Source organism: Mastomys coucha, unplaced genomic scaffold, assembly GCF_008632895.1.
Source record: "Mastomys coucha isolate ucsf_1 unplaced genomic scaffold, UCSF_Mcou_1 pScaffold16, whole genome shotgun sequence".
In the NCBI taxonomy this organism is placed as follows: domain Eukaryota; kingdom Metazoa; phylum Chordata; class Mammalia; order Rodentia; family Muridae; genus Mastomys; species Mastomys coucha.
This window is the reverse complement of record NW_022196898.1, coordinates 3,943,730-3,953,477: the sequence shown is the minus strand read 5'-3', so window position 1 is coordinate 3,953,477 and position 9,748 is coordinate 3,943,730. Positions and strand designations below refer to the sequence as shown.

Genomic DNA, 9,748 nt, shown 5'->3' with positions numbered 1-9,748 from the left:
CTGGAGTCAAAGAGAAAGTGCTTACTAATTAACAGCTCTTTTGAGAAAACAAAACAATGCCTTTCCTATTTTCCCCCAAGGGTCTTCTCACATGTTTCTACTTTAAGTGAGAGCCAGTATTACCTGTGGGTGTACAGGAACAAATGAGGTGACCCATTAAAACGGACATTTACAAAGTCTAAAGCAATTTCTAAAAATTACAGCACTGGCCCTACTTAGAAATGCCTCTATCTATTTTACTGGCAAACCCAACTGGCAGCATCTTTTGATTGCATACTAGAATTGTGTTCAGGCTCAGCTGAACAGCCTTTTATCTCTGGAACCTTTCTGATTCCCTCGTTAATATTTATTACCAGGCATTTTTACAAGGCTGAGAAGGGAGAAGATAGACAAATGCATGTCTGAGCCGGCTCCAAAGAAGTCTGCATTCAGGTCTACTTTAACTTAAAATTTATTTTCTCAGAATGGTTAAAAACCAGCTCAGAAACCAACTGTGGCAAATTCTAAGTACATGGTAAAACAACATTTTGTTTCAAATTTTAATTAGACAAGACTCAGCAAGAGCAGAAGTCTATTTGAAAAAAATCAGCACCACCAATATGAAAGATTAAAAGTATGTTATTTGAAAAGTTAGGGGAAGGGGGCCTTCCAAAGAGCAAAACAAAACTCTTGATCCAGCGGCAATTTTTGCAGTGCCAGTGTGAGGGGCACCGCTTGGGATGCCAAACACATGCAAGACAGCCCCACGCAAGCTGTGAGACGCTGTGTGGTTCAAGGCCACACCACTACCCTTTCCGTCAACAGGCAACCCGTTTTTTTGCCTAAGAAATACTTTTAGCTTCAACCCTACATTCCAAAATTTTTTACTATCTGGTTCATTTCAGGAAATAGGAAATATAAACAGTCTCAAAAGGCAGAGGAAAGAGAGCAAAGACAGGGGAAGAGATTTGAAAAGGAGCTTTCTAGGCATCCCTTCCAGTGCCCAGTCGCTCCTGTTACTGAAACATGTTAACACTGAGTAAATATCACTTAACCAAAAGCTCAGTTATTAAGGATTTACAGTTGGCTCCGGAGCCGTGGGTAGTACAAACGTAATTCCCATATCACAATGACTTCCCAAGTTTAGCAGTGAGGTGCCTTATCTTCTATTTAAGCGGTGCAACCTACCAGGATGCAAGCTCTTCCATTACACAGGAAAGTTCAAGTTCCTCTGATGACTACACACAACACCTCAAAGAAAGTAACTCAGGACAATTATCTCAGACGAATTTTAGGGAACAAGGTCAATTACCTTTCGAATTTCATCCAGCACCGTTTCAAAGGACTTTTTGTCCATTTTGAGTACTATTCCGTCGTGACGTTGAACAGTTCTACTTGCAATTACGAGACGCTCATCCCAGGTTCGACTCGTGGATAATACACCAAAAGGAGAAAGGAGGCGAGGAGGTAGAGTATTGCAAATTGCACCAAAACAAAACAAAACAAAAATCGCAGAAGGAGGACTTGGTAAAAGTTTTTATTAAAATCAGACTTCAGTAGCTTTTTCATACAAAGCTGCAGCTGCTCAGGGCAGAGCCGGCTTGTGCGTTGGCAGAAATCAGGGCTCCGGAGGGCGCCGAGGGCCGGGCGTCCGGGAAAGGCCTCAGAGAGACGCTCCGCTCACCGCCGCGATCCGGGACACGTGGCCCCGCGGGCGCTCAGCCCCGCCGATCTGCCCGATCCTGGGGTCCCGCAGCTCAGGCAGCCGGCGGCCCCGCAGGTCCTTTGTTACTGGTTTTCGTAGCTTCCGGGAGCGGGCCGGCGGCCAGGGCGCACTAGGAGCCCGGCGAAGGGGGACACAGCTTCCGAAGGGCGGCTCGCGAGCACCTCAGCGCTCACAAGGCCAGACACCCAGCGGGAGCACCCCTAAATGCCCCACCAGCTCCGGGGACCTTCGGTAGAGCGTGTCGCGCCCACAAGACGCAATTATTCACGGCCGCCTTAAGACACAATTGCCCGAAAGACTAGTTAGGGGCTTAGGGGTCCTAGTGTGGGAACATAGGCATCCAGGGCGGACGCCTGAATGCTTGTAGAACAAATGTGACCAAAGTCCTTTTCGGAGCGTGGGAGTCATGGTTTTGGTGTCGCGGTCCCCTAACTCTTCAGGTTTTTGGAGCTCTGGTTTGATTCTTTAATGTGAGTTTAAACGAGCGAATAGTAAGTAGGTCAGGAAGATCTGCGGGCGCCGCCATCCTAGTTGGCTGAAAGAATTCTGGGGCCAGGATTATCTCAGACTGGGGACCAGGGTCACCGGGCCACTCGCTGGGCACCTGACTCGGGGCGGGCCAAGGAGCAAGAAACCCGGAATTGGTCCTAGGAGTTTCTCTGGTCCAGTTTTGCGGTGCTTTAGGCTTCCTCTGCCCCAGAGCCGGCTCCAGGCTCCGCTGATCTGCGCCTCCCAGGCCCTCACGATGGCGAGAGCCTGGGTCTGCTTGGCAGGCGCCGTCTTCTTCCTTTCCTGTCTGGTTTTGCATTCGCGCTTCTGTGGCTCTCTGGTGAATAGCGGGGAGAAGGCTGTGGGTGTGGGTGTGGGTGGCGCCGAGGAGGTGCAGCCCCAGGGGTCTCAAACCTGCTCCCCGGGGCTCGGCAGCTGAGGACTCGTCCTCTCATTTAGTGTTAAAAAGTATGCGTGTGGGGATGGCAAGGTGGCGTGGAGGTCGGGAGCTTTCGCAGTTTTTTTTTTTTTTCAAAGGACTCCAGTTCGACTCCCAGCACCAACATGAAGACCCTTTTCTAGTCTTTGTGGGCATATGGTGCACATAAACTCTCGCGGTCTCATACACATATGTCTAAATAAAAATAAGCAAACATATTCTTTTAACACACACACACACACACAGTGGATTTTCTTCCGCAGCTCCCATTCACATAAGTCTAAATAAAAATAAGCAAACATATTCTTTTAAAAAATACACACACACACACACACACACACACCACACCACACCACACCACACACACAAACACACACTGGATTTTCCTCCCCAGCTCTTACGTGGTTGTTTTGATCTTTAGACACACAAGCCTCTATTTCTGGCTACCTTCTGGTTGTCGAACTGAATGTGAGTATTTTGACTTTATTTGAGGTTTCAAGGACACTTTCTTTGCACGTTTCCTGGAGAATGGAGGACCCTCTTTTCCGGCTGGATTTGAGTTGGCCCAAGAATTCAGAATACTTCACTGGTGCAACATTTTGTGTTGCAGTTGACTCCCTCAATGGGTTAGTTTACGTAGCTCAAGTAAGTAGAATGCATATTTTTGTTTATATGTGAGCCTGAGAGTTCAAGAGAGATCAGAGTGTTAATGTGGTTATCCGAGGTCAACTTGGGATTTGGTTTTCTCTTCCTACCAGTGGTTTCCAGAATTGAACTCGGGGTGTCAGTCTTGTTCAGCAAATACTTTTATCTGCCCAGCCATCTCCCCATCTAGAGATTTTTTATTTTACTTATATACATTCTGTTTGATCACAACAAACAGGAATAATAAAACAACAGAAATCCGAGGAATATAAAAAGAAAAAAAAGATGAACAGAAAGGAAAGAAGTGAGTGTTTCCCATCTAGATAGCCCACTGCTTTTATATTATGCTAATTAGATGATTTAATTTTGAGTTGGCTTCAAGTGCACATTTTAGATTTGTATGCATTTGATGTTATTAAGTTTTGAAGTTAGTGCTTTTCTTTTACACATTTCTAAATTTCTTAATTACCCTTTAGTTTTGATTTCTCTGACAAAAGTAAAGATTAGCATTGCTATCAGGTGATTCTAAGCAGTTATTTTTGTGTGCCTTCAGAGAGGGGATCACATCCCCAAGGTGTTAGTGTTCTCAGAGGATGGATATTTCCTACGAGCCTGGAACTATACAGTTGACACACCTCATGGTATGTTTGTCTCCGGCACACCATATGAACAGTCCGTCTGGATCACAGACGTAGGAAGTGGTATGTGCAGTACTATCTATTAAATTGCCTTCCTAGATAGAAGTCACATCTTTGCCCATGTTCTTGCTTATACATTTTAAGGCTAGCATTGCTGAATCTAATCATAATTTCTTTAATATTTCACAAAAATCATATCTTTCTACAAATTCATATCACCCTACTATATAATCAAGGAATTCAATAACACTATAATCCTGATCATTTAAACTCGTCAAGGGAACTTTATTTGTGTGTGGGGGCGGAGCAGTGTCATTCTTCAGGGCTATCCATCTTGTCTTTTGAACCAAGGTCTCTCACAGGCCTGGAACTCACTTAACTGGACAGTGAGCCTTGGGGAATCTTTTTCCACTTTCCCAATGCTGTGATTACAGTGCACACACTCATACTCAGCAGGTTTGGTTTGTTCTTGTTTTTCTTGCATTGGCTCTACGTAGAGAACCCAGGTCCTCGTCTTGAGTGACAGACGTTTTCCTGGTAGACTGCACTGTCCCCCAGTTCTGAGCCTTTCTTCTTTGAACCTCCAGTTAGTAATCTCAGAGGAAGGCTGTACATCTTTTTGTGAAGTCAAATAAGAGGTCAGTCTGCAGAGGAATCAGTGGGCTCTTAACTCCTGTTTATACCACTGTCTCTTGAAATGGCAAACGAAGGGATATGATGCCACAATTTGCTGCCTCAAGATTAGCAGAAACTGGTATTAATGGTTATGAAGTTCCACTCCCTTAAGCATGTCTGAAGCTTTCCTACCAGCAGGTATTTTTAGTATACTGTTGAAAAAGAAGGTAAGCTCCATAGCTTTATAGCTGCAGAAGTTGTAGGAGACAACAGTTTGCTTATGCTGCTGGTGTGTCCTACTTAACATGAAAGACAGTTCTCCTTGTCTTGCTGACCTAGCAGAAATGGGAGAGTCAGGGCGGATGTTGTCAGTGTCCTTCCTGGTCTGGTTATGTTCCTGGCTTGAAGGGTATCCTGCTTCCCCAGGGCTTTGTAACTCGCAGAGCACCCTTTAGCATCAGGAAGGTTGGGTTTCTACTTTGTCACACTTGTTAACAGAACACAAAGTATTTCTGGGTGTCAGGTAGTAAGTGGGCCGTCCGTTTAGTTAAACTTTTATCTTGGAAGGTAAATGCTGGTTAAACATTCCAAGAGTGGCAGCTGAAGAGTGTTAAGGCTGCCCACTTTTCTAAGACTCATACCTTTTCATCTTTCTTCCTTGCATCTCTTTGTCGTCCCTTCAGATACTTGCCAAAGCCTGCATGTGATTCTCTGAACACTCACTTCCCTTTCCACCATGGGCTGCTTACGAGCTGCGTGGCTTCCTCAGTTCGTCTTCTCCACCTTCCTTTCCCAGGCAGCTGTCAGGATTTACAGTTTGGGTTCCCTGGAGTTTTTCTTTTCAATACCAGTAAAATTGGCCATGAACTTAAAAATAAATCTAGGAGGTGGAAGATGCTCAGTGGCTTGGAACACTTGTGCTTCTAGAGGACCTGGGTGCAGTTTTGTGTGGCAGCTCACAGCCATCTGTAAGTGCAGGGACAGGGAAGCTCCTCTGGGAACTGCACACATACATACCTGTGGGCAAACACTCATGTACAGAAATAAAATGAAATAAAATAATCTTGAAAGCATATCTGAGTTTATACAATAATGTAGTGAGATTTGACTATTTTTCTCTCTCCTCTGTCCCAAGAATTCGCTGTGAGAGTCCTTTCGTTTTAATTTATTCTGTTCACTGCAGCCTTTAAAAAGGAGAAAAATGTCACTGGTTCCCAGAAATAAGTGCAGCACAGATGATCTCATTGTTTTTGTTGTGTCTTGTTTTCCACCCTCAGATCAGAGAAACTATATGCTCTTCCCATTTTCAAATGAATTGATTTCCTCAAGTGAAGCTCTGGCTGCAAGTCAACCACTTAAAAAAGTTATAAGTACTCTATCCCCTTTTTAAGTCTTTTGAAGCTTGGAGGTGTGCTCTCTCTAACACTTTTGTCTTCTCTGTGCATAGAACCTTCTGCATTAGCACTCAGGTCCAGCGCAGCATCCCACAAGGCTCTCCAGGTGTAGCTGGGATGCAGGCTGACTCTTGACTTCAGTCTTTGGATACCTGTCTGTTAGTTTTGCTTCCTGTGCCTCTGCTAACTGCTTCCTAGTTTCCCTTATTTGCCCTTATTTACTTTATTCTTTAACTTATAAGGTCATCTTAGCTCGAAGATGATTTTTCTCTTAAGAAATGAGTTCAATTTTGAATTTGCTTCTGCTGTGAGAAAATGTAAATAGTGCTAGTTATAGAGAACTTTTTGTGGACTTACTAAAATTTAAAATCTGTACATGATGGATTGAAATAAAAGCTTTGAATGTCGGTTGCATGTTTTTTAGTTCTTTCTTGATTTCTTTTACAAGCAGTGGGTTGTTTGTTTTGGGTTTGGGCTTTTTGGGGAGTGGGGGCTCTTTATGCCAGGGTTTCTTTGTGTAGCCTTCCTTGGCTGTAGACCAGGCTGGCCTGGAAGATCTACCTGCCTCTGCCTCTTAGTGCTGTGACTAAGGGTGTGTCTCACCACCACCTGGCCAAACAGTGTGTTTTAAAAAAGAAATTAAATTATCCTAAGCTTTCCCTGTAAGGAGCCTGTGTTTTTCTTGTGTTTCTAGTCTCCTTATTGGAGTGATGAGATTAATTAGTTTAGATTAGATTAGATTAGACTAATTCATCTCCAGGTGTTCTTACCTTATGGAAGGCTGCTATTACCACCTGTCACACTTAAATATTCAAATCTCTTGGCTCCTGTTGCTGTTCAACCTAGTGAAAGTTTTCCCTTCAGCTTATAGAAGATGTGAGTGCCATGTAATACTTGTGACACTTGCTTGTCTTTCTCTACAGGACCCTATGGCCATACTGTTAAAAAATATAATTCCCTGGGTGATCTTGTTCAAGTCTTGGGAACCCCAGGCAAGAAGGGCACTGGCTTGAACCCACTGCAGTTTGACAACCCCGCAGAATTATATGTAGATGACACCGGAGAGATTTACATTGTTGATGGAGATGGGGGACTGAATAACAGACTGGTCAAACTATCCCAAGGTAAATGCCTTAACTAGGTATGATCATGATCATAAGGATATTATTTTATAAATTGAATTTAATGTGTTTGCTGTGTGGTATAATGCAACCATATTGCACATTAAGGTTACCTGTGTAAAGGTTAAATACAAGGAAATCTGTTGCTGGAAATATTATTTAGGGTTTGTACCCCACCTTAGATCATTGAGTTCCCAAATAAAAGACACAAAACCTTTATATTTTAATAAGCCTGAGAATTAGACGGGTACTTAGGCAGGCACTGGTAGCGCACACCTTTAATCCCAGCACTTGGGAAGCAGAGGCAGGTGGATTTCTGAGTTCAAGGCCAGTCTGGTCTACAGAGTGAGTTCCAAGTTAGCCAGGGCTATACAGAGAAACCCTGTCTTGAAAAAACAAACAAACAAGAATTAGAACTGGGGAGATATCAACTCTATGCTATTTTGTCTACTTCTCTGTCAATAACTTGCTATATTCTGCCTAGGCAGACCCTACTCTAACTGCCAGGCCCTCGTGGCTACTGCTCAGATCCACCTACCCTTTCTCCTCTCTCCCCAGTGATCTCTGCCTCAGACCTCAAACCCCAGGCTGCCTCTATTCTGCTGAGCTACAGGTTGTCGGCACTTTTCTTCAACCAAATAGTTTTAAATTAAGGAGCAAGGTTTGCATAAGAAAAGCTGGTATCAGTGGAATAAGAATTCCATCTTCTAGAGGAAACTTGGCCTTGGGAAACAGAATTTAGCATTACAATATATAGCAACCATCCAAACCTCTACAGAAATCTGATTGATGGGATTACCAACCGGAAACACTTCAGTTCAGGGGCCCGCCTGTTCACCAAGGCCAGAGATCCTCATAGGGAGTGGTGTGAAATTTAAAGAACATCTGGAGATTTTCTGCCCTGTTTATGATGGGGAAGTCAGGAAGCTACATCCCTGCCAGGCTTCCTGCAGGCTAACAGTAAGGCTTTACCTAGTGCCTGCTCTAGTCCCTCAGTAGCCACCACAGCCGCAGGTCTGTTCCGAACAGAACAATTAAACTGATCTGTGACAGATTTTCAAGATAGGCTAGGAACCAGAAGACAAACCCTGGAGAGGCTCAGCAGAGTTCCTGAAGAGGCAACCCTTGGCTGAGCTGTGGAAGTCCAGGTCCATGGGAGCCCTGAGCCGAAATGGAAACAGTGTGGCTTTCTCTAGGCCACAAGGAAATGAGGGATGGATGCTGTTGAAGCTTCTCTGAGGATTTCGTAGTTGTGTTCCGCTAGTAGTCTGAGGGTTTTTCAGTTAGACAGAGATATTCCAAATACGTTTTTAAATATACAAAACGTTGGGAGCTATTTCTGCCGAGTCTGTCCTTAGGATGAACTTGGCCTCTAACAGAGGAGGTAAAGCAGGCATCCAGAGTCTGTAAAAGCAAGCAGCAGCAAAGTTAGGGACAGACTGAATGAGGTGTTCCCTGTGGTGGGTGTAAAAACAAATGGCTGCAAAGAAGGTGACTTTAGACAAGAGAAATTTATTGTCATGGTTTGGGAATCCAGAAGTCACAAAACCTGAAGTCTATAGGGTGGGTGATGTTCCCACTGAGGGCTCATGTGCGAGCCCTCCCTTTCCTCTCCTCAGCTGTGACAGTGTAACTTTGCCCTCTTCCTGGGGTCTAAGGCCGCATTCCCAGGTACAGTGTGTTAGGAGTGGACTAGTCTTTTGAGAGAGAGATCAATCCATTAGGCTCTAGTGACTGTCCCTCTGTTGAATAGAGGGAGACCATAGACATACACCATAGCTGGGTGTGGTAGTACACACTTGTAAGTCCTGCCTTCCAGGAAACTAGGGTAGGAGGAGTGCTAAGAGCCTGAGGCCAGCCAGGACTACATAATGTGTTTCTCTGACTCTGGAAAAGAAAAACAAATTGAGTAATAATGAGCTTTTTTTTTGGTCTGAAGGGAACTAGTTTGAAGGAAACAGTGCAGGAACTCAGAACGGTGCCTTTGGTGTCAGAACAGCTTTGGCCGAGCTAATGAAATGGTAGACTGAAGGAACATATCAGTTACACAGACAGACCATGTCAGAAAGAATACTCAAGTCCTCAGTGTATGATACATTTCTTTTACAGTTTGCAAGACAAAATCAACATGGAAATGCATGTTTCACTATTCATACGTATTTACCATTTATAGATTTCATGATCCTCTGGCTGCGTGGAGAGAATGGAACAGGACCTGCCAAGTTCAACATACCTCACAGTGTTACACTCGACTCAGTTGGCCGGGTAAAGACAGTGTTCATGTGTTTGGAACTGTGTGGATATGGGTGGGTGGGCATGTCTCGGTGTATGTGTCCTCTTTTGTTTCTGTTGCTATGAGGAAAACAAAACAAAGAACAAAAGAATCCGAGGATAAGCCAGGTAGGGAGAAAGAGCAGTCAAGGCAGGAGCTTCAAACATGGCTGCTGTCAGAAGTCAACAGCAGGGAGGAATGAGTGCACACGTGCTGGCTTGCTCACACCTCCAGTTATCATAGGGCTCAACTCTCCACCTCAGCTTAGGAAATGGTGCCACCCACAGTAAGCTGAGTGTTCCCAAGTCAAGTAAAGCAAACAAGACAATCCCCAGTCAGATGTTCCCACAGGCAACTTGCCCTACACAGTCCTGCTTGAATGCTCTCCACCTAGGTCCGGTCTAGGTTGTATCGAGTTGGCAGTTTTTTG

General features: G+C 44.5%; 2 protein-coding genes across 2 annotated transcripts in view; one reads left to right on the top strand and one right to left on the bottom strand.

Annotated features, from left to right (window-relative positions):
* Positions 1 to 1,984, bottom strand: part of Proser1 (proline and serine rich 1) — a 20,247-nt gene extending 18,263 nt beyond the window's left edge. The window contains exon 1 of the mRNA XM_031376128.1: positions 1,292 to 1,984. Within this exon, the coding sequence (XP_031231988.1) occupies positions 1,292 to 1,336 (45 nt within the window). The 5' untranslated portion in view covers positions 1,337 to 1,984. The remainder of the gene's footprint in view (positions 1 to 1,291) is intronic.
* A 210-nt stretch (positions 1,985 to 2,194) lies between these two features.
* Positions 2,195 to 9,748, top strand: part of Nhlrc3 (NHL repeat containing 3) — an 11,385-nt gene continuing 3,831 nt past the window's right edge. Inside the window, exons 1-5 of the mRNA XM_031376127.1 lie at positions 2,195 to 2,534; positions 3,126 to 3,278; positions 3,832 to 3,979; positions 6,849 to 7,049; positions 9,220 to 9,402. Coding sequence (XP_031231987.1) covers positions 2,451 to 2,534; positions 3,126 to 3,278; positions 3,832 to 3,979; positions 6,849 to 7,049; positions 9,220 to 9,402 — 769 coding nt within the window. The 5' untranslated portion in view covers positions 2,195 to 2,450. The remainder of the gene's footprint in view (positions 2,535 to 3,125; positions 3,279 to 3,831; positions 3,980 to 6,848; positions 7,050 to 9,219; positions 9,403 to 9,748) is intronic.